Here is a 24775-nt window from a genome sequence, read left to right as displayed (position 1 = left end):
CAGTTATGCTGTTGTAAATCTGGAATAACACTTCTAGAAATCAGCCACCAATTTAGGTGCTTCAAGATGGATTTAGGGGTAAAATTTTCAAAAAGTGCCCAAGTGATTTGGGAGCCTAGGTCCTATTACTTTTCAGTGGGATGGGGGATAGAATTTTCAAAAGTGCCTATGGGCCAGATTTCTGTAAAGGTATTTAGGTGCCTAAAAATGCAGATAGGCACTCATTGGGAGTTAGGTATCTGTGTGCTTTAGAAAATTCCCAGGAATCTATCTGTATTTTTAGACACCAAAATAAGTTTTAAAAATCTGGCTGTAGGAGCCTAACTTTAGACATTCATTTTTGAAAATCAAGGCCAAAGTGACTTGCTCAGGGATACACTATCAATCAGTGGAAAACACAAGAATAGATCCCAGAAGTCGTAACTCCAAGTCCCCTGCCTTATACTCTAGGCAACATGCTAAATGCAACATGCAGACACTATTTAATCATTCTCCTCGGTTTTCTAAAAAGCCCTGATTGTCAGAAATAATTACCCAACTACCCTCAACCCTTTTTAAAATCTTTCACCTGTTATGCCCCCCCCACCTTTCCCCCAAACCTGTTATCAACTCCACGTACATTCTGCTTCAGTTCATCAATAATTTATCCATTATACAGGAAATAATTAATCTCCATGGACTTTATACATCCTTCACTCCTCTTTATCTCATCCCACACCTGGCTCCCTGGCGCGCCCTTATTAACAAAACTTTCACTACAATCTCATAACAGCTCTTCTAATTGCTCTTCTGGTGGCAAGCTCATTACAAAGCCATGGCCACCTGGACACATTAAAGAAGGTTTGGCGTTCCCCTATGTCCAGCAATGGCAGGAGTGGGACAACTGGTTTTTCTATGGGAGAATCCAGAGTAGATGGCAGGCAGGAACATTCGGTTGATGCTCTCTGGCTGAAATACCTTCCAGGCTGCGTCCGGTGCTATATTCCATGGTAGTGGAAGGATAGATACTGGTTTTATTCTTGCTTTTGAACATTACTTCCTTTGCTGCTCCTTGTGAAATAGTGGTTAGGGCAGGACACTGGCAACCTGGATTCCTGTGGGCCAATTAATCCCCTTGTGTATGGTGGTGCAACTCCACTACATTCAGTGATATTGCATCCACTTACACTAGGGCTGAATGTGGCTGCTGGATTCTATTTCTGGTTCTGCTGACTCATGACATGCCCTTGTACAAGTCACTTAACCTCTTTGCCTCACTTTCCTCCACTTGTGAAGTGGGGATAATAAAATGCACCTAATCTACCTAGTTATCAAGAAAATTAATTAATAGCTGTAAAGTCATGTTGATATGTTTGGATCCCAAACCCAGTGACTCCTGGGTGCTGATTCTGGAATTTTATCTTCACAAATGTACTATTTAATGAGGTTAGGGATGGGGCTTAAAGCTTATTTGTTTTTGGAGAAATTAACTTTGGCACGGTGTGTCCTTCACAGCTTTGTCTTTAGCCAAGCACGTCAGTTGTTTATTTGAAGCTAGGGAGTTTATTGTCTACTGCTTGGCTCAGCTGTCTGTGGGCCACAGTATTAGAAAGTTTCCCTCTTCCAGTTAATCTTTGACATCATTATTTAATCCAACAGGTCAGCGAACAGTTGTAAATTGAAATGTATATCAAGGATTAATATTAACACCAATGGTTAAATACAGATCATACCAGCTCCTAAAGATTCTCTGACGCTGCTGACTTTATCAGCAATATCTGGTGGGCCACTGGGGCATGAGAAAGGCAGCAGTAACCTGTGGCAACTTCAAAGACAGCCCTTGAAGAGACTCCATCTCTTTCTCTATGGAGAGCCCAGGAGGTGGTGAGCTTGGTGGTGGTTGAAAGGTCAGTCCAATAGCTGGTAGAAAGAGAACAGAGTGGGACTCAGAGGGGAGATAATGTCTGTTCTGCCAAGCTCTTGTCAGCATCAAGCAGAGAGTAGCACCACAATTATTGTTTCACTTTTGGAAGCACATCAGTCCTTTCCTGTACTGGGGAAAAAGTGTAAAAAGAAAAGGAAAAGTCTTGTTGCGCAAGACATTATAGTTTCCCACCTGTGCTAGAGGGAATTCTGAGTCCAATCTCTCTTTGTCTTATACCTCTCTATTCCATGTGGAACAGAGGGTGATCACCACTGCCTTCCATCTTTGCTGGTCTCCTTTGCAGAATGAACTTCTTCTCATGTCATTTTGGTAGCTTTCAATTCTACTTCTATTGAATGTTTCCGTGTTATCCTGGGTCTACCTTGTTGCCTCTTGCCCTGGGGATTCCAGTTCAACAACTGTTTGGGTCTGTCTTCCATGTATGTCCTAGCCATCTCCATTTTAATTTCCTGTCCTGTTGGTTTCTGTTTGTCTTCCTCCAGAATTCATTCGTGATTTTTTTTTCAGACTATCTGAAATTGAGGATTTGTCTAAGGTAGCTATTTATGGATACTTGGAAATTTATTAAGACCTTATTAGCTAAACTCCAAGTTTCAGCGCCACATAGTGTCTTTACAATGGTGTTAAATATTTGAGCCAGCTCAATAACCGATTCTCAGTATTCATTGAATTCTATTTGCCTACCTAATTGTCTATGGTATTCCTATACCACCTATCCCCATAAAATTTAAGCATTGAACAAGGCGATTGGGAACTGCAAAGCATTATCTACCATGGATGTCAGAGTGAATTATGTTCTTTGTTTCTCCAGCCTTTAGGACGCCCTTCTCATCTTTATTTTGTTGAATTTCTTCTTCACTATATAAAATGACTAAAGGTGCATATCTCCAGTAACTCTCCTCACCAGAGTCACGTTGCCATCATTTAACTTCTATGCCCCTGGTATTTTATGACTCTTAAAAATAGAATCCCCACAAATCTGAATGAAGAATCCATGATTAATACAAAGGGTTTTCGTTTATCACAGGTCCTATTCTCCCCTGGATTACAGTAAACTATAATAAATATTTTTCTCATTTGGGAAGCAGTCTGCATTGCATTGCCTCCTGCTTGTGGATATACTCTAGCAGTCCAAGCCTGAAAATCCCTTGTAATAAATATTCCCCATACTCCTGTTACCCTTAGGTCTTTCCCTAATTTATTCTAGCCTTTCTTAGAATGCCTGACACTGTAATATCTAAGTACCTTTTGGATGTGTACTCAGAAATAAATAGATAAATAGTGACGAGTTTACCAGGCACCTGCTGGTTACAAAGACGCCAGCTAGATCAAGGATCCCATAGATAGGAAGCTGGATTCAAGTGTAGAATAAGTTTCTCTGCATTCAACAGGTTATAGGAAGGAATGTTTTACAAACAGGTGTAGCTGATCTTGCCCCTTCCCCTCTCCTGTCCCCCAATTCAGTGCTCTAAAATGAGGTTTGAAGGCCAGAGAAGCAATAGAGGCTAGGGAATTAAATTCTCAGGCAGTGGGTTTCTTCCACTGATACTTTTATCGGGTCAGGCACATCAAGCTTTAGCTCTTGGTATTTGACTCTGTCCTCTTCTCACCTGGTATTCCCCACTACGTGCCTCTTTCCATGAATGTAGGTCCCAGCCTAAATGCTGAGGCCCAGTGCTGTCCACCTCCAGTTTTAACCCAGAGTGATACATGGCATGCTTCAACTCCTAGAGTGTACAAGACTGGAGTGCGCAGCAACCTATGCGACACCATGGATTTGCTCATGCACAAATGAATAGGAATCAGCAGTGGTGATGAATCACAGGTCCAGACAGAGCCTGAACATGAAGCTCCCATTTAAAAAAGGGAACGAAATGGTCACTGACTCCAGAGGAAGAAGGACAAGAAGAAGATGTGGACAAATTGGAGAAAGTCCAGAGAAGAGCAACAAAAATGATTAAAGGTCTAGAAAACATGACCTGTGAGGGAAGATTGGGAAAAAATTGAGTTTGGTCTGGAGAAGAGAAGACTGAGAGGGGACATGATCACAGTTTTCAAGTACATAAAAAGTTGTTACAAGGAGGAGGGAGAAAAATTCTTCTTAACCTCTGAGGATAGGACAAGAAGCAACAGGCTTAAATTGCAGCAAGGGTGGTTTAGGTTGGACATTAGGAAAAACTTCCTAACTCTCAGAGTGGTTAAGCACTGGAATAAATTGTCTAGGGAGGTTATGGAATCTCCATCATTGGAGATTTTTAAGAGCAGGTTAGACAAACACCTGTCAGGGTTGGCCTAGATAATACTTAGTCCTGCCTTGAGTACAGGGGACTGGACTAAATAATCTCTCGAAGTCCCTTCCAGTTCTATGATGCTATGAATATCAGCCTCAGGGGATCTGGGGTGAAGAGGCTGCTTTCTGGTACAGGTCTCAATCTGGCAAATGAATACAGAGGCCTGAAATCATTGAGATCCCTTGTTCTGGGGGTAAGTAATTGTTCAGGCTAACACCTGCATGACTCCCTGATAAACGTAACTGTTAATCACAAAGCTTTAAATCTCAGCGGACTGCACTGAAAAGGAGCTCAAAGCAATTATCCCTGCTGTGGAAGTAGGAGACAAACAGGATTTGGAAGCATGATTAACAGTTTACAGAACTGCTGGAGTTTCTTTGCTATTCTTTGTGAAGTTTGAAAAAGGAGGCGCTGGAACGGAAACTTCAGAGTAGTGGGAAAGAATTCACTTTCCAAACGGTCATCGGTGCCTGAAAGTTTAACTGTCTCCAGAGCAATACCAATGATCATTCTTCCTTTTTTATTGCCCTCCGTTTGGTCATATTACCATGGCAACATGTCTGAATTTCAAAAAGTATGGTGCTGAAATGCAATAATGTTCCAGGATGTATATCCAGATCACTGTTACATTTGAAAACATCATTTATATCCTGGGGAAAATCTTGTTCTGTGTCAAGATAATTTAGGCTGTCAGTTTTTGGAGCACATGATCAGAAACCACCCACGAAGGAGATAAAACAAGAGAGGATGCAAATGTAACAGAAAAAAGAAAAGTGATCAGTGAAAATACAATAATCTGCTGCCCCCTAAATTAAGGCACAGAACCATCCTACTAGCTAGGTGTCATACTGCAAAAACACCCACCACAACCCCCTGATTGGCAGGCTTCGCAGCAGTGCCATGAACTGAACTAAAGTCTCACTTGAGAGATGATTCTCTAAAGTTAGGTAGAAGTATTTTGGCATGGCTATAGGTGGGAAACATGATGTGATGCTGCCTGTGATGTGTCTGTTCTGTGGACAGGGACTTCAGTCTCCATGGTTGTCGACTCAAAAACTTTAACCAATGCTAAATAATTTGTGTGTACACTCTCCACATACTCTGCCCACACACCAAATAAAAATCACTTTAAGAGTGGAGCCTGTAACATGAGTAGGACCTGAGAGAACAGTCATTTGACATCTTATCAATAACAACTAGTGTCTTGCCCAAACCAGACCATAAATCTGAGAATCAAGGACTTTGAAAAGTTTGGAACTGGATTCAGATTTGAATGTGGTGGTGTGGCTCCATCTCTAGTAAGAGTGCAACAATGGAATATTTTTAGTACTGAAAGCTAGGAGAAATCCATAGCAAATACAGATATAAATGCCGAAGATTTCAGCATCAAATTCCCAGAGGGGACTGGAGAATGTTGGACAATGATTCCAATGTAACTAGCTAAAGAATCAAAGACTGCAGGTTAGATGAAAATATACAGCAGCCCCACCAGTTTCTGCACAAACACAATCTATATCAAGACGTCTAGTCTGGAGCACAACTTCTTTTTGATGTCCAATGGTCACTGTTTAACCTTTGGAAATCTAGTCCAACCAAGTCTCAGCTTTCCTGCAGAGCATAGCTCTGCTGCTGTTTTTACTGCTTTGTTGGCTGTCACTAGGGAATTGTGCAGCAAAAGAAAAGCTCCTGAAAATACGATCTGAAGAAACCTGAATGACTTATTTCAGCTGGTAGTAAAAGCCCTATTACAGCTAACAAAGAAGAGGTAGAACTTTTCCAGTCCTTACACAGGAGAAATTTCCAGGGCCATGTGCAGTATTCTATGTTCATGCAATGGCAAAAAAGGAATCTTTCATTGATGTGGCAATGCTGTCTGGACCTCTCTGGGTTGGCTCAGCTTGTTGCAGTGGATTTCTAAATTAGAACCAGCAAAACCACCCTTAGCCTACAAGTTGGCCTATGACTTTGCTATTCATTTTCTTTACAATATCAGAATGTGCCTTCTCTAAATTTCATCTGTGATCTAGATGAAGGCTTAGAAACCACTCTAATCAAAACTGGTGATACCAAAAGTGGGAGAATAACATTATGGCCTCTGTTCTGACATCTGCGTGCTGTCTCTGCTAGCATTTCAAGGCTGAAAAGCCAGAGGCTCTTCCTTCTGGGGACACTCTGGTGTAAAAGGTATTCTGCGGTAGGGCAGTCCTATGCCACCCCTCACAGCCCCTGGTTTAGGGGGGCGTGCAGGGGGCTAGCTGGCGGAAGGAGGGGTATTCCAGAAGGAGAAGGCATGAGTAATGCATTCCAGCTGTTGCGTCATCCTTGAGGCTGCTTAAGTTTGTGCCAATGAACCAGCCCCTTGCCTGCCCCAGATTCTGGAAAGTGCAAAGGTGAAATAAAGACACCTTTGCCCCGCTCCCTCACTATTTCTGTGCCACACTCAGCTCAGCTAGAACAGAGATTTAGGGCCATTATTATTCCTCAAATAATGCACTAGGCTTGTATGGCAGTTTACCAGCACTGTGTCAGAGAAGGTCTATGCCCTGAGGTGCTGATTGCACATGGTGTTTTGGACAGACATAATCAAACAACAGAAGGATTAAAGTGCAGATTTACTGGAAAAAGTAGCTATGAACAAATGGCACCTTCTTACTCAGATCTACCCACCACAGTGTGTTCAGGAGAATATCTGCTGACTTGCGTAACAAATACGAATTTCTATGGCTTTTTACGCCTGTTCTCCCTGCTGCACTAACATAGCTGAGAAAGCATGAGCTGGATGCTACCCCTGCTTGCACATCGTTAGCAGAATTGTGTATTAAGTTCCTGTCATTCCCAATGTGCAAACTCATTGAATGCGGTGGCATTGTGTGGTGTCATTTAAGCCCTGGCTGAGTGTTGCAATGCCTAAGTCCCTTTGTGGCTCTGGGCCCGTGAGGTTAAAGGCTAGATCCACAAATGTACTTAGACATCCTGCCACCTGGTGGAATCTACAGCCCCAAGTTAAGTGCCCAAGCTCCCTGTGTAATGTGCGGAGAGGGTTAGGCTCCTAAGAATGGCATTCACAAAAGCCAGCATGCTGAGTAAGGAACTGCCTAAATTAGACAGTAGGAAATGCCAAACAGGAAATTCCTCTCAGGGAGCTAGGCACCTAACTCTTGGGCAAAGGGAAGTGCCTCCCTGCACTTGGGATTCACAGCTATGAACCCTCTCCTGGCATTCGATACCTAACGCAGATCAGTCTTTTCTCACAAAAAAGGAGGACCCCCCCCCAACTCCTGTACAGCCTAAAGGCCAGTGGTTAGAGTGCTCACCCAGGATGTAGGAGACCCAGCTTCAAATCCCCTCTGCCTGATTTAGACCAGTGATTTGAACCCAGGGGTCACCCTCACTTCCTAGGTGAGTGCCCTAACCACAGGGCTATAGGGTATTCTCAGTCTCTCCTGTTGAAAATGTTCCACGTTGTATGAAATACTTAAATTTTAATTGGAGCAGGGAGAGGGAGGCTGTCCCAAGAAAATGGGAGGCAGCCTGAAAAGGGCATGAAGTCAAGGGTGGGTAAAGTGGACAAAGGGAGCAGTCCAGATGGATGAATATATCACAGAGGGAATGATCCTAATTCCAAAGCGCCCTGGAGACAGCAGGATGGTGAGCTGCTTGCAGTAACATGCTATCAATGTGAAATCACACACCTAGGGAAAGAAGATAAACAGCATGGTTAAAAAATTGCAGAACATCTACCTGGAAATTGGAAAAGAAACAGAAAATCTAAGAGTGATATGTGGTAGTATTTATACTGTATGAACTCAGAGTGATAATGGAGACAAATGTGTCAATACTGAATATTGAAGGGGATTTTATGTAAAACTAGAGATTGCACTACAAAGTCTTGGAATAGTGGGTATCATTCTGTATACTTTAAAGTGTAATTTTATCTGAAAAGTGACTGTAAAAATGGCACCATTTGGTCCTCTATTGATTGTCTCTTGGTGATTTCTGGATCATATCTGCTCAGTTTGCAAATGAATATGAGTTCCTTCTAGGTGCCAGCCCTGCAACTCCAGCCTGGAGACTGAAAACCCACTTGGGTCCTTTCATCGTCAACAATAATGTTGTAGTAATAGTTGTTCTGTAGGACCTCGGAGGAAAAAATAGTAAAAAGATATTTCAGTTAGCAGACAAGACTCCAAATACATAGGGGGACTCAGATCAGTTGAGTGAGAACATGCCATTTTTTTACATATTCCCTTTCCACTGAACTTTAAGGCCATTGAAAATCAAGAGAGAAATACAGAGAAGGGCAATGCAGCAAAGATTGGTGGAGATGGTACATAAGGAGTGAAGTCCCCTTAGTGCGAATGCACTGTCCCCGGCCTTCCTGAGATTATACGAGGGTGGCAGTAGGTTGTTAATTTGACTGTCTCAACTGCAATAATATCACATGGGGAGAAGGCTGATTTCTAACATAACCAGCGCTCAACCCATTTAAAGTAAAAATCAATACTTTTATTTGCTCATGGAAATTGACGCAGAAGCCAGTGCAGGTATCAATGTAATGTGATCCTAGCAAGAGACTCCTTTAAGAACTTGCATCCTAGAAATATCTCCTGTCCTCTCTCATCATTTTCTTCCTTCAATCTCTCTCAGATTAGTTCATTTTGAATTCAAGTTGCAATCTTTCTCATTAGCAGACACTAATTTATTATTTGAGTGCCTCACAAACACTTAACCTGCTTCCTCAAATGTTTGGAGGATTTATTGGGGAAACAACAAAGAAAATATTATTCCTCTTGAAAGTGCTCTGTTTATTTAAAACTGAAAGTAAAGGGATCTCCTTTTGCAGTTGGACTGCTTTGATAGTTTCACTACCACACCATGCTGGGAAATAGGTTCAACAGCTCTACTGAAGCCATTGGCAGTAGGTTATCTATGTGCCTCCTGCTGTTAGGGTCTAGCTTGCAAAGAGCGTTTATAGGGAAAAGTTCTTCCACTTGTTAGAATCCTGTGTGCACATCATTTCAGTTAAGAAAACCACTGAAGACCTTGAGAGCAGCTTGCATGGGGGTATCAGTTCACATATTAAAGGAACCTAGGATTTGTCATCAGATCATTGGTCTGTCAAATCTGTTACCCTGCAATACCTGATGTTTCCTGGTGAAAAATTCCTATAATGCATCTGGGTACTTGTGCAATGCTGTGCAGAAGGAGGGACTGGGGGAAATGCCTTCTTGATCCTGTGGTGATTAGCAGACACCCTCAGTGTGTGATGTAATTCCCATCATTGGTCTGTAAATGAATGCTCTTTTTTGGTGCAGGCTTTCATTAAGCACTTACTGTTCTTGCTTTCACTGCGTTCAGTGATGTCATGCATGTGATGTTACTTCTTTAATTCTCGTGATTCTGCCACATTGGTGTCCCCGTCTCCCCATCCTATTCTGAGGGTTAAAGAAATGTGTCCCAGTGGTTAGAATGGTCGCTACACTCTTTTTTTGCTGTTTCCACCCATGATGGGAAGCTATTCCAAGAGCCAGAACAGCTGTTTACACAGTATGCAGTTGCATTAAGCTGCACTTCATGTTTCACAAGTTGCTACACTACAGTATGTAACACGCAAAGTGACAGGCATAAAAACAACGGCGTATGTTTGAATGCTTGGTAAACCATTCTTGAACAGATACCTTTCCTAGCCTTCTGTAACAAGGCCCAAACACTGGGCAGAGTAAAAAACCCTCACTCTCTTCTGGCTTTATCAACAACACAATATAATGTTTAACACAAGCTTTCTCCCCAAGGTTGGCTGCTTTTAGGGTTCCTCCGGTCCCACAGGACTGCTCAGCCCCTACCCTAGATCTATTCTCTAGAGAGCCACTCCCTTCATTTTATTATACCTAGCTCTTACAGCACTTTTCTTCACAACCCCCATTTTTACAGATGGGGCAGCTGAAGCACAGAGAAGTGAAGTGACATGTCCACTATGCCACACTAAGGTAATAAGCCAGCTGCGTTAGTGAGTCAGTAGAAGCTGCTTAACCTTTACCCAGCAGGTTCAATGCCTGTTACCAGGACCAGGTGTGTCAGGAAAACATTGCTAGTCTGTTACATAGTTTTTATAGACTAAGAATCTACCTGACCCTTCACTCAAAAGTTGCAACAAACCTAAATTGAAATTAGATGTCCCTGTTTTTCACCTTCTCACACCTCCTGGTGCTGATTGGGTCTGGATGCAGAAGTGCTGACAGAGCATGAAGACAATTGTTTCCAGGGAATTTCTGTGCTGTGTAGAGCTGAGTGAATTTTTTTTGGAAAAAAAATGCATTTGCCAAAAAAAAAAATTTATGAAGTTTTGGGTCCACAAACTATTCACGAATTTGCCAAATAGTTTCAGTCAATATTTTTTGAGGGGTGTCTAGATTTAAAAAAGGACTTAGGTACCACTCACAAAACTGAGGAGGGGGTGGTGCTACCCTTACATAATAGCCCAGTAATTAGAGTACACACCCAAGTTCAGCTACCCATGCCGTCTGAGTTAGGGTAGGAACTTGAATGTGTGTCTTCTCTATTGTAGGTGAGGGACCTAATCATTGGGCTATAGGATATTCTTGAGTGAGTCAATCTCTCTCTCTGGCCCAGTGAATACTTAAATGTACGCAGTGGAATAACTTCAACTGGAGAGATGGAGGCTCTCCCCCTGCCCTGCAATGTTCTATAGCCCTATGGTTAGGGCACACACCTATACTCAAGAAATGAAAGTTCAGTTCCATATGCCAAATCTGGCAGAGTGGGGGGCTGAAACCCAGATCTCATACATCCCAGGTGAGTGCTTTTAGCTAGAGGATGGGGGAGGCAACACCCCCTTCACAATTTTTTGCATAGCCTTTCCACATTTTCTTTACTTTTAATAAAGAAGTGGTTAGACATGTCCAACATTGAAACAAAATGTTTTGTTTGACCTGAAACAAATTTTTGTTTCAATTTGATCTGTAACATTTTTTTTGGGTTTAGCCAGCAAACAGAAACAATCAGTTCTTTGCACAGCTGTACCCCTGAGCGTAAGCAGGAGTTTCTGGAGAACTTCAGAGGATCTCTCTTTTTGTGAGATTTCCCACCCAATTTTGCAGATTCTGTAATTTCAAAAAAAAAGAAAAATTCTGAACTTTTGGGTATTTGTATGACTAACCTGAAGTCTGAACTTTTTGAGGCTTTTCCATCACTAATGTGTATGTGTCTTGTTGTTTCAGCCATAATCCAACATGATGTACAGTGTTGTAGTGGTTTAGTCTGTGACTCACCTAACTGTAGCTTGATGTAAAAGCTGTGGTCCATTAGCCTCAAGAATCAGAGCAGCACAGACCGCAGTGGAGTTCCTTGTAGGAAAATGACAGTGCCAAGAAGGTTACTCGTGAGAAGAATGCAAACTATCAATCATTTTTGATGTAGAGTTACTGCAGTTTTGTAGCATTCCAAATGTTCAATGAATTTGATACCATAATTTTTTATTGACATATAATGCTTATACTGTTACGAGTTTCTTTACAGGGCCAAAACAATTGCCACACCAAGCAAGGAGCAAAATAAATCATGCATATAATTATTGGTAGAGATGGGCTGAAGATGAAAAATTTCAATCTAGATCCACATTTTGCAAGCCCCAACATTTGGGAGTGTTAGATCATTGGCTCATTATAAAGATAGAAGCCAGTTGCAAAATACAAATCCATATTCTGATTTCTAAATACCCACAAAGTTCAAAGAAGTTTGGTTCAGCCCTATAACTAATTTCTATATAAAATATCATGTTTATACTTCTCTTAATGACAGTGTAATAACTGGCACTCAACACTGGAGTGCCTCTTGTTGGCTTGATATGGAACTGCAGCTATGTCTCTGCCTCGGTTTGCCCAGCTGGCTGTCAGTAAATTCAATGAGACTTACATAGAGTGAACTATGCCCCTTCAGGGGTCTAATCTATTTAAACAAGCTTTCGCCTTCTGCCACAGGTCCCCGGGCTTCTCCATTGTCTGGAGCTCAGCAGTCTCTCCGCTGCTGACTCAGGGTATCTCCCAGGCCTCCCTGCCTGGAGAACTTTGCACTTTGTCTCCTCTGAAGCTTTTTCTCTCTGTGTTCTGGGGGCTGTTCCTCACCCCGAGAGCCTTTGCTCACCAGAGAGACTCCAGCAGGAGTAGCTTCCTACCCAGCTCTCCTGAGGTGCTCACTTCCTCTCTCTTTTCTGGCTCCTGCCTGAGCACTCATAACTCTTTATTAGGCCCAGATGTTCCTTAACTAATAACTACCATCCAGTTAGACATCCACAGGTGGATCTGGGCTGTCTTACTCTCCTCAGCAGAACCTGTCACTGGGAGGTGGGGTGACTGACACCTCAAAGGGCCAGACACAATGACCTATCTTTCTCCCCTTGAGCTGACCTGTACTCAAAGGCAGGCTCGACAAAAACCAACTCTTGATCATGTCCTGCAGCCAAGGGGGTACTTCCTGCCTTGCTGTCCCAAGGAAGTCTACAAGACCTCTGGCGATCTTTGTATTCTTGTCATTGAAGTATGAAGAGCCCAAGAGTGTTGTTCCCCAGAGTCCTGTGTAGCTCAAGTGATGAACCAAATCCCCAGTAGTCTTTGGCATGTCGTAGTTCAGAACAGCCTGTACTCCCTTGGAAGTCAAGCCCTCTGGCAATAATCAGAGATCATCAATAGCATTGGGCTTTCACGGTTGGTAAGTCACTGTAAAGCTGTCTCGTGGTCTCTTCAAGAGCAGCTGCCCAGAATACACTCACATGCATATCCTTCAGAGTTACAGGACTCCTTCATCCAGACTAGCGCCTTTGTTAGTGTTTCAAATTACAACTGACTGCAACAATCTTTTTTCCCCACAGTCTTCAGTAAAGGAACAATGGGAGCCCATTTCTGATCCTCTTGCAGCCACATGACTGTGTGTGTGATGTTATCAGTTGAAGAAGTACCTTTATGCCCCTCTCCTTGTGGGGTCGTCTTTTCTTTAGGCTGGATTTCTGTTTAGCCTGACTCCGGTAATGGCTTTGTATTGCTGTTCCCAGGCCTCTGGGTGGGGAGACGACCCTGTCTCTTCCCTCTTTATTTCAGTTTCCTCTTGGTTGCGTAGTTTTACAGCACTAACATGGTGGCTTTTCCCTTCAGTGGGCCGAAGCCCCACCTCAAGTACCCAATCCTATGCAATGTGCACATTCACCATGAATAGTGCCCCCTCGTACCTGGAGGCAGCATTGCAGAAATCCAAGCCAAGTCACATACAAGTTCAAATGCCTTCTGGGGTAACAAAAGGTCAAACTGAAAGTCCATGACAAATGCTCAGACTAATAATTCTTGTGCCTCTCTCAGGCTCCCCTGAAGTCCTCTTCTTCTTGGCCCCTGCAGAGCTTCTCTTAAGTTTATTCTCCCCAGCAGGATTCCTTACTGTCTCCCTTCCCCCGGGATTCTGGCAGGGACTGCCTACAAGGAGCAGGAGGAGCCGTATCTCAGGCATCACCCACCGGAGCCTGCCCTGCTCCCTCTGGGTCTCTTCTATTTCCTGTTGCCCTTGCAGAATGCCAGCCTCAGGACTGTCTTCCTGGATGCTTGCCCCGTGTTCTAGGGGCTCATCTTAGGAATTAGCTCTACTCCCATGGCTCTGCTCTCTGACTACAGCCAACCCCAAACTGCTGGACCCTCCTTTGCAGGCTCTCCCCTCAGAGTGAATTTCCAGCTCTGTTTAAGTCATCCTTCCTGACTCCCTGCAGTGGGAGTAACTAATTATCAGTAAGCTGCTGAATCACCATTAGCTGGGGGCGAGGCTGAGCCTGGCCAGCCAGCCAGTGACAGTCAGACTGAAGGATCCAGTTCTGGTCTATTTTGGTGGTTTCCAAGATCTGGTCTGCAGAGCATTTGCTGGTGGCCCAGAGCGAGCTGGGTGGTCATATGGTGCTGGCTTTCCCTTGTTGCTTTCAGTTGCTACACTGCATTAAAAGACAGGAAAAAATATTCAATTCTTTCCAGTGTAAACTGTTGTTGAAGTTGTCACAGGGATGCTGTGCAATCATGAATGGAAAAGGAGGTTGCCCATGCAGTTGCAAAAGGGACAGGACATGGGTGCACACAACTGTGAATGAGTAGGGAGGTATCTATGTGTGACCATTGGTGCCTGGCGGGAAGCCACATTGAGATTGCTCAATCAGGGCAAACTGCAAAGAATGGGGCAGACGATCCCCCAAATTGGTGGTTATTCTAATAATTAGATTCTCCAAACCAGCAAAAAACAGCTTCTACAACACCTTACTGGTTACCCACAAACCAAAAATACAGCTCCCTTAAAGCAATTCAGCCTTGGGCTCCCACACAGACAGTCAAGGCAAATATGAGGATTACTGAAAATCTTGTTAATCATAAAGTTCTACCAATCCCAAGGGATCAGACACATTACCTGCCAGGTCCATGAATATTTCAGATCTCACACAAATACACGCACGCTTACAACCAATTCTATTAACTAAACTAAAAAATTATTAAAAAGAAAAGAGAGAGAGAGTATTGTGGTTAATAGGTCATTATACGCACAGGTATGAATAAAGTTCTTAGGTCAAAAAGAACAGGAGTACTTGTGGCACCTTAGAGACTAACAAATTTATTTGAGCATAAGCTTTCGTGGCCTACAGCCCACTTCTTCGGATGCATAGAAGAAGTGGGATGTAGCCCACGAAAGCTTATGCTCAAATAAATTTGTCAGTCTCTAAGGTGCCACAAGTATTCCTGTTCTTTTTGCGGATACAGACTAACACGGCTGCTACTCTGAAACCTGTTCTTAGGTCAGTTTCATAGTAGAGATGGTGAGCTGCTGAACTGCAAAAAGTTCTTTCCAGAATCAGTTCATCAGGTTATAGTCCAAATAGGCAGTCCATATACAGTGTTTATTGAATTTATTCCATGAGAGGTAGCAGGGTAATCCAGACTGGAGCTGAAGACCTGGGACTTGCGACTCAAGCTTCCCCTGACCAAGCTTAAGCAGATCTGAGATAACAGGATCAGGGCCCTAGAGTTCTTTTATCGATCTCTGGCAGGCTGTTAATAGCCTTTGGACAGGAGGTATTCCTTGGGTGAAGCATTGTGGCTTTGAAATAAAACCTCCTATTTCCTATTTATACACAGGTAACTAGTTGCATTCATCAGCATAAGGTAATTATCCATTAAGCAGTTCATAGACAGTTTGCTACAAACTTTAAAGAGAAATATATACAATGATATTACACCCAAGTTTCATCTAAATGTTAATATCCCCTTTTGATCTCTCAGTTAATAGAATATAGTAACAGACAGGAACGTCTGGTTACATTGTTAACCTCTAACAAGATATAGGTCAGTGGTTCTAAAACTTTTGTAATGGTGATCCCTTTCAAATAGCAAGCCTCTGAGTGTGACCCCCCCTTATAAATTAAAAACACCTTTTTATATATTTAACACCATTATAAATGCTGGAGGCAAAGCAGGGTTTGGGGTGGAGGCTGACAGCTCGCGACCCCCCATGTAATAACCTCATGACCCCCTGACGGGTCCCGACCCCAGTTTGAGAACCCCTGACACAGACAAATACAATCACTATCTTCTTCTAATTCTAAGGAATGGCCTTAATTACCATTTATATACTTTTCTAATATGTCTTTAAAGGTTGAATTTACGTCATTTAGCTTGCTAGTAGCGTAACCCAGTCTGGCTCTGTGTCACACCATGAGACAAGCTTTTGACTAGGATGTTAGTCCATACTGTGAAAAAAAATTGAGTCTGCCAATCTACTTGTATACTGGATTCCACATATTATTGTCTAGCAAATAATGTAACGGGGGAGAGGGGAGGGGATTTGCTTTTGTGCTATTTTCACTAGCTCTAAAAATGATGGGCCTGATTCATCATTGTCCTTGTATAATCATTTATGCTAATGCACAGTGAATGTACAATACTACTATTCTGGTCTGGTGGCATTTTACCCTTGCTTTGCCCTGGTGTAAATGGTGGTGCAGGGTAGAAGTGAATCAGGCCTGATGGCTCACTATCCAGTTGTGTGGTGCACATTACCTTTATATGAGTGAATGGTCATTTTTCGTTTCTCTTAAAAACCTTTGGCTGTGTTTATTGTCCATGAAATTGAGGGAATTATAACGCTGGCTTGAACAAGCAGATGTCCCAAGTGTTTCCTGGTCCTGATCTGTAACACCCAGCATCTTCCAGTTATTGTCCTATCATAAGCAGAGACTGAATTGTCACTCACACTGAAATGCATGCTGACGTGGACATATGGGGACTAGGGAGAGAAGTTACACGTCATACAAAACAGTATAAAGTGGAATACTGCAATTCTGGGTTTCTCTCAGCAAGAAACAATTCCTAATGAAGTTATATCGGATTTTAATGTTTTCAGAAAGCTCCTCAAAGCAAAATAATTCCCCAAAGGAAAAAAATAGAGAGTAAGTTTGAATACTCTAGCGTGGTTTATCTGCTTGGTACTTGAGTATGATTTTTTTTCAGGTCTTGCATTAGATTAGTCATGTTTACTGTAATCTTTTCCTGTTAGCTCTCTGAAAATAGACAAAGGGTAAACACAAGTGTTCAGAAAAATAAGTGAGGGGAAGAATAGCATACAATATTTGTTTTAAAATGGCATTTATGAGACATAATGTATTTAGGCTATTACCTGGGTGTTGTCTGCTGTGTCTCATATTCAAGCAACCTTTCACAATTCAACTTTGCAGGCTCCAAGGAAATGCAGTTTCTACTCCTTCTGAGAAGAGCAATAGGACTGTGCACTGGCTGGTTAGACTGGTAACTGTCCAGTTTAGTCCATAGCCTCTAGGGATATTATAAAGACAATTTCTGAAACCTTATTTCCTTTCTAGATGATCTAATCTGAAATGAGACCTCAGTTCTGGGTTAAGGCACATAGTTTGGAGAACTAATTTGAAAACATGTAATATACATCTTAACCTCCACATTCCCTCTACAGGATAAACATATTAAATTTAAATCGGAGTTTAAAATAATCTACAATAGACCAGTGATTTCTTGGGCTGTTGTACCAAATTCTGAGTTCATTTATAGCATAGTAAATTTGGAACAATTGCACTGAAGTCAACAGAGTTAACTGTTGACTGTTGAGATAACTGAAATCAGAATCTTGACCCAGTGACCTCAGCTGTATCAACCAGGGTTGAAAAAATTAATATTACATCACTGATGTAGGTATTTAATTTACAGCAGCTAGAACTTTCTTTCTCTCCCAGCTTAAAGGCTCAACAGCATAGTCTTACAGATCCCCAAGCAGTGTTGCCAGCTCTCAAAATGTTATCTCCAGGCTCACGATATCTAGTGTTTTACTTGGAGTCACATCTCTTGGAGTCAGGGGATTACATGAGAATTCCAGCCTTCATTTAAAAAAATAGTGAGTTTCTAGCCCTCGTGGTTGTTGTGAAAAGCTGGAAAATGTGACCTGAGTGCACCCTAAAGGCTCAGAAATCAAATAAAAAGACCCCCCCCCACAAGTATTATTATTTAAAATGTTCATGATTTTTAAGCCAATTTTATGATTTTTTTACACCTGACTCATGATTTCTGACTGCTTGGGGTTGACAATACTGGTATTTTGTGTGTGCGTGCGCGCGCATGTATGTATGTACTCCCCATTAATTTTTCTGAACCTGCAATGGATCCTTAGCTACTCCAAGTCACAATCTCATTTGCTCTGGGATGTGGAGCACTCCAAGCTTCATGTAGGTTAGCACACATGCCACTGACTGGGAAATAGGGAGCAGCATTGCACTGGAGCCCAGCACAAAGGGTAGATGTTGTGGAGAGGTTCAGCCTAATATAAGGAAAAAGGCAGAAGTACCAGCAGGAGCAGCAGTGCTTTGGGACCAGGCACAACAAGGATTGTTTTTAAGGGCTTGTTTACATGACCAGTCCTGCCATGTATGTTAAATTCAACAACTGGGGGAAAAGCATCAATAATCTATCAAAAATGTGTTCTCTCTTGTTCCCTTTTCTAGAAAAAACAAGTGAGTCAGACAAAGATCCGGGTGATCTCCACTATCCTCTTCATCTTAGCAGGGTGCATTGTCTTTGTGACCATCCCTGCAGTCATTTTCAAACAGATTGAAGGATGGACAGCCTTGGAGTCCATTTACTTTGTGGTCATCACTCTGACCACGGTTGGCTTTGGCGATTTTGTAGCAGGTAAGTAATCTGAGCATTGAAATGTCACCCTCAGTCTAGTGGCCTCAGGTAGAATTGCCTTGGCTCCAACACATTTTTCTAAGGTGCATAGCAGGCTTTTAAAAACACATTGAATTCCACTGAAAAATGATTCCGAATGTCTTCATCTGTGTCACTGTGCAACTGACAAATAACACAGCAGTACAAGCTAATTTAAAATCCAGGTGTCTAGCCATCTGACGAGCACAAGCTCTGAGCAGTGTAAGCAAAATGAGTATCTTCCTCTTGGAACCTCTTACTGTCCTTTATCATGCTATGAATTGTGCATGAGTGAAATTAATTTCCTATTGAATTCAAGACATCTGAATTGTATTAGTGCCTTTTGCATCACACTGATAAAGGCTTTAATAGGTGAAGCAAGTAGCTAAGGGGATGCACTGATGAGATTTTCCCATTGGATGGCCATGTGTGAGCTGTGCAGTCCAATAGAGCTGGTAGCTGCTGTAACAGGAGCACAGCTTCTATGGCATGAGCTGCAGCTTTCTAGGAGACAGCTCGCAGGATTTTACTCTCTAACCTGGATAGAAATTTTGATACTGCAGCCATCCCATTAAGGAAAACTAACATTAGAAGTGAAATGGGACTAAGAGATGTGCATTTGAGTGTTATGTGTATACGGTGTATTTTCTGGGATGAGTGCAGTCCTAAACAGGTACCATAAATATTCACCCCCATCAATTACCAGCAAAGGGGCTGTCCTGGGATTGGTGGTCACAGCAGCTTTGCTGAGGAAAAGGTGGTTAGAAACTCAGAGGCATCTGTTCTCCCATTGGTATGTGAGCTCCATTCCCATTAATGTTTACTGGCTATGACAAATGTGTTGAGACGAGTATGGATCCCTGTGTTGCAAAGAGATGTACTATGCAATTGTCCTGTTATCTCCCATTACACCAATGAAATCTGAGTGAGTTAAAACAATTCAAATTCAACCAGTTGGTGACCAGTTTGCTTGCTAAAAGTTGTTCTTTTATAAAGAGTCCCCTCACCCTCCCTTTCTTATTTTGGTAGGGAAGACATGAGTTATCTGTGCAGATGGGCCTGAATCAAACCCCAGATCTGAATACACCTGAACTATGGGAAAATTCAGATCCAGATCTGAATTTTTTGACTTTGGTCCATCTTTAACTATTTGAATGTGAAGAATATTGGATAGAAGAATCTACTGATGGTTGGGTTTTTGTGGTATCATAAGAAGGTAACCAAAGAAATGTGGGTGTTTCACAATATTTTTCCTGGGTCTGTGGAAGTTTCCCTTCCTCACTGTTTTTTTTTTTTAATTTAATTCTAAAATATTAGATCTTTAAATTTAAAAAAAAAAATGTCTGGCAGCTAAAATGGCCAGAAGAATAAAATCCAAAATCATTCAGCAGCCCACAGCTGATGTTTTACTAGAACCAAATGGAATGTGACCCAAAAGCCTCAAGGATGATCTTATGATAGGAGCATTGGAGCGGGAAGCAGGAGATTTGTGGTTTATTTCTGGTCCTGCCACAGATTTCCTGTGAGACCATGAGGAAGACTCTTTAATCGCTCCCTTCCTCAGTTTCCTTATCTGTAAAATGGGGATAAAGATACACTCCTGTGAGGTAAAGTCATAACAAGGGAACTGCACTGATTTATGCCATCTGAGAATTTGGCCCAGTGTCTCTGTAAATTGGAAAAAGTGTTTGCTGTTGCTGGACACAGTGGAAAATCTGATAGGCTGGGAAAGATAGTGTGGCACTCCATCCATTGCCTGGCTATTCAATGTGACAGACCACAGCAATCCACTTTATAGAAAGCTTCCACTGAGACATGTGTGACCAGAGTGGCCTCCTTGTACTATAGCAATGACAAACCTCCCTCTGGTTCACATGGTGGAGGACTGGAAAGGCAAAGTGATTCATAGTGTGTATGAAGAGAGATTAGAATCAAAAACAATATTTGGGTCCTTGCCAGCACCCAAATGCCTGGGCTTTCAAGGGAGTGTTCAATCATTGTAAGTACACTCATGCTCAGGCTGGGTAAAACTCATTTTAAGGGCTCATTAGAATGTATCAGATTGCAAACAGCCTATAAAAGCTCCGGGGAAAAACATTCAATTGTAGCATGGGTTGTCAGTGGGGACAAATCCCGTGTTCTGTCTGTGGCTATAAACATATAGATGTGTAACACTGGAGTGCATCTTCCTTAAATAAAATGAAATATGCTAATTAGTGGCCAAAATGTAAAACAGGAAAATTAGATTCTGTATCTGGATTGAAACTGTTTAAGATAAAACAGAAAATATAACAAGTGAAGAGCCCAAATCCAAACTCTGGATCTAGATGGCCCTGAATAGTCAGAAGGGTCCCTCTTTCTAGACTGGACCAGGTCAAATCCCCAGATCCAAACAGGCCCCAGCTTTATGGAAGTTGGGATCCTGATTCAAATATGATGTTTCAGGTTGGGCTCATGTGTAGAATTTAGTGAAATGTGCGTCAGATCAAAATATTTTCCATAATGTATATTCCACAGGGGTTCTTTTACTGGTCTATCACTGATTAAAATATAGTGTGTGGTATATCAGAAAATGATATTCTCTACTTGTATTAGGCTTAGTCTTTGAAAAGTTGTTTGTGCCCTTAAACAAGCAGTAAAACTGGGGATCCAATACCTTCCTCCACAATATTATTTGATGCAAAGAAAAAACTTATGGAATATTCTGATCAGCCACACAGCAGCAGAACATTAAACCATTTTAGGAAGGGTCTAAGTGTAGGAAGGGGCTTGGGGATTCCAGCTGTTTCTCAGACCAGACAAACTTGTAGTCATTTCATAGGACAGAAGGAACCTGCTAATGAGAACCAGGAAATACTTTCATGAGTTTCCATGAATTGTAGAAGGCCTGGTGTTAAATATTTTTGCCATCTCATGGTTCCTACGCACGAACAGAACCATGTATGCTTATTTCAGGGGGAAATACTGATATCCATTATCGGGAGTGGTACAAGCCCTTAGTCTGGTTTTGGATCCTCGTCGGCCTTGCCTACTTTGCTGCTGTCCTGAGTATGATTGGAGACTGGCTAAGAGTTCTATCCAAGAAGACAAAAGAAGAGGTATGACTGCTAGTTGATCAATGATTTATCACTTTATAAGAGAACTTTAAATGCCAGATCACTGCTGGCCAGGGAGGGATGGTCCCTTATTTGAACTAATGCTAAATAATCCTTTGTATTTACCCTTTTGGCTGCTTCTTTTCAAGCCTCTTCCTTTTTTGTATTCTAGTGTGTGACTTAATGGCTCTGATCTCTTGATCCCTTAATGAGAGAGGGAGAAAAAAAAAAAAGGAATTGACTGAATCAGACTCTATGTCATTAGCATTATAGCCCTATAGAGACTGCATGATATTAGGATTTATAGCACTATCATTATGGAAAAAGAGAAGAGAGCCTCCACCACAAAATTAGAAATTGGCCACAAAATCAGGATCCAGAATTTAACTTCCTCTCACTTGCAAAGGACTGGGGATTCATAGATTTTTTTTTTTTTAGGCCTGGAGTGACCATTATGATTGTCTAGTCTGGCCTCCTGCATAACACAGGCCAACATACTATTTCACCCAGTAATTCCTACATCAAACCCAAAACTTCTGTTTGAGGTATAGCATATCTTTTATATTTGACCCCAGGGTTTGGATCAGCCTATTATAAAGCGAGAGTCAAACTTTAATCTGTGGTGGATTTTGAACCCCCCTTCTCCTAAATTCAGGGATAGTGGTTCAGAGTCAGGGTTTGGGTTCAGGCCCATCTCTGTGAAAATGAAGTAGAAATATACTGTAAAAAAACAGAGGAAACTTTAGCCACTTTTGGCAAGAGCAGTCAGTGTCCTAGTACCACTTGCCCTTGGTTAATTTCAGCCAAAACACTGTCCTCCACAGTTCATAGGGAAGGGAAAACAATATACTAGTGACTCACTAATAATCAGGGTGGAAAGTGAGGGTAGCTGCCTTGGCTCCAGCATTATACTGTTAAGCATAATGTGGTTAATTTCACCCCGCCTACATCCCAACAAAATCTACTTTGGCAGATTAGTTAGGGAATGCATAACCAACAAGTTGTTTGCCAAATTAGTACTGCTGTTCATTATCAAGAGTTATTTGTGAAGTCAGCTGAGTCACCTGAGGCCAAATGTGTCTCTGGTGTATCTCCAAGGACACAAAGTGAGATGCATTATGGAAGAATTTGGTTTGTGTTGGTGGGCTGATCAGATGCGATATCAGCTTAAATCTGTTCTCTTTTCAAGTTGGACCTTGGGAAAGGCCTGGACAGGCTTCAACGTCAGTTATTCATTTCTCTCTCTTTTTTTCTGTCAGAAGAAATATTTATACAACACAGTAGCTATGTGAGCTCCCTATTCCTAAGTCATTATTCTGTATTCATGTGCCTGGAGCTAGAAACATAACATAACAATAAATCACTTAGGGACATTTGAATGGAACTGTATGGCTCCTTGAAGCACCCACAGGGAATTTCCCAAGTGTTTTCAATCCTTGTGCTTTAGGAAACAAACTGATCAGCAGCTGGCATTTGGAAGAAATTCCAACACTTTGGTATATAATATTTGGATAGTTCAAGTGAGTTATGGAGATTTTTACACTTCCCGTTAAAGACTGAAGCATTTGGTAACTTTCTGAGACAGGATACCAGACTAGATGGACCATAAGTTTCTTCCAGTATTTAAAATAATTTAATAAGAATATAGATTTTACCTAAATTAATCACTGCAGGGTTCAATACAGAACCTTCAATGGGATTGCACAGGTGTAATTGTGATCACAGTTTGGGAAATAGGTCTCTATATAATTATGTTTATGACTTCTTAGTTATTAAAGACATCAAAGCCTCATATGGAAAAATCCTTGGTTGCTGATGGTTCTTTGAGTTGCCTATCTACCTGACGAGTGCACAGAGGTTATCAATTAGTGGTTTTATTGTTTCCCTAATGAAGAAAGGGTTGGTCAGAGTGTGAGAGTATCCTTCTGACTTGAAAGCTGGACATAAAATGTCCACTGGTGGCAGCCAAATGCAAGAAGATAAACAACTTACTATGTGAGATACAAGTCGTTAGCCCGTCTAGACATAGTATGATTAAAGCTGAGCCTGATGCTACCACTGCCAAATTTTGGGGAAGTTTGGAGCAGGCTCCAGCTCCAGATTGAGTCTTTTCAGCTCTGACCAATCTCTAATTCTATGATATAGAGTAAAAATGTGTGTTGTTATTCTACAGTGAGAATTTCCCTCTTTCCTTAGCATGTTTTTGTTTGTTTGTTTTCTGGAAGGTTGGTGAAATAAAAGCCCACGCGGCTGAATGGAAAGCCAACGTGACTGCTGAGTTCAGGGAAACCCGGAGGCGGCTCAGCGTGGAGATCCATGACAAGCTTCAGAGGGCAGCCACCATTCGGAGCATGGAACGTAGGCGCCTAGGGCTGGACCAGAGGGCCCACTCACTGGATATGCTCTCTCCGGAAAAGCGCTCTGTCTTCGCTGCCTTGGAGACGGGACGCTTCAAGGCCTCATCTCAGGAAAGCATCAACAACAGACCTAACAACCTGCGCCTTAAAGGGACAGAACAGCTCAACAAGCATGGGCAGGGGTCATCTGAGGACAACATCATCAACAAGTTTGGCTCCTCATCCAAGCTGACCAAAAGGAAAAACAAAGACCTGAAAAAGTGCATCCCCGAGGATGTGCGGAAAATTTATGAGACCTTCCGACACCTCTCCTTGGATGAAGAGAAGAAGGAAGAGGAGACTGAGAAGATGTGTAACTCAGAGAACTCTTCTAGCACAGCTATCCTGACTAACTGTATTCAGCAACACTTGAACCTGGAAAATGGAACCATCCCCACTGAAACCAAAGAAAGGGAACATGAAAACAAAACATTACTTGAAGACAGAAATTAAATGTAAAAGATGCTTGACTTTAATTAACTTATGTTAGTGTTTTTATATACATACATATATATATATATATATATATATATATTGAGACACGTGCCTTATACAGACTCCTTATTCAGTCTGAATTACATAGCATCGAAGAATATTTCACTGTGCCATAATGACTGAAGCTTGCTCTGCCAAAATGAATCAGAAACACAGCACTGGAGAATGGCAACAGAAAGCAACACATGGGGAACTTCAGCCTGTGTAAGATGACAGTGGCAAAATGCAAAGGGAGAAACTTACCATGGCAATACAACTGGAGTGCTACCACCATGGCATAATGTTTGCAAAGGACAGCTATGTTAGAAGAACCTGTGGG

At 42.0% G+C, this 24775-nt stretch overlaps 1 protein-coding gene across 1 annotated transcript in view; it reads left to right on the top strand.

Annotated features, from left to right (window-relative positions):
• The window catches only part of KCNK10 (potassium two pore domain channel subfamily K member 10), a 103029-nt gene extending 78615 nt beyond the window's left edge, over nucleotides 1-24414 (top strand). Inside the window, exons 5-7 of the mRNA XM_024215864.1 lie at nucleotides 18266-18452; nucleotides 21426-21568; nucleotides 23791-24414. Coding sequence (XP_024071632.1) covers nucleotides 18266-18452; nucleotides 21426-21568; nucleotides 23791-24414 — 954 coding nt within the window. The remainder of the gene's footprint in view (nucleotides 1-18265; nucleotides 18453-21425; nucleotides 21569-23790) is intronic.
• Nucleotides 24415-24775: the final 361 nt, after the last annotated feature.

Source organism: Terrapene carolina, unplaced genomic scaffold, assembly GCF_002925995.2.
Source record: "Terrapene carolina triunguis isolate 2854851 unplaced genomic scaffold, T_m_triunguis-2.0 Scaffold96, whole genome shotgun sequence".
NCBI classification, from domain to species: domain Eukaryota; kingdom Metazoa; phylum Chordata; order Testudines; family Emydidae; genus Terrapene; species Terrapene triunguis.
The sequence above is the reverse complement of the archived record's forward strand: the minus strand, read 5'-3'. Positions and strand labels throughout refer to the sequence as shown.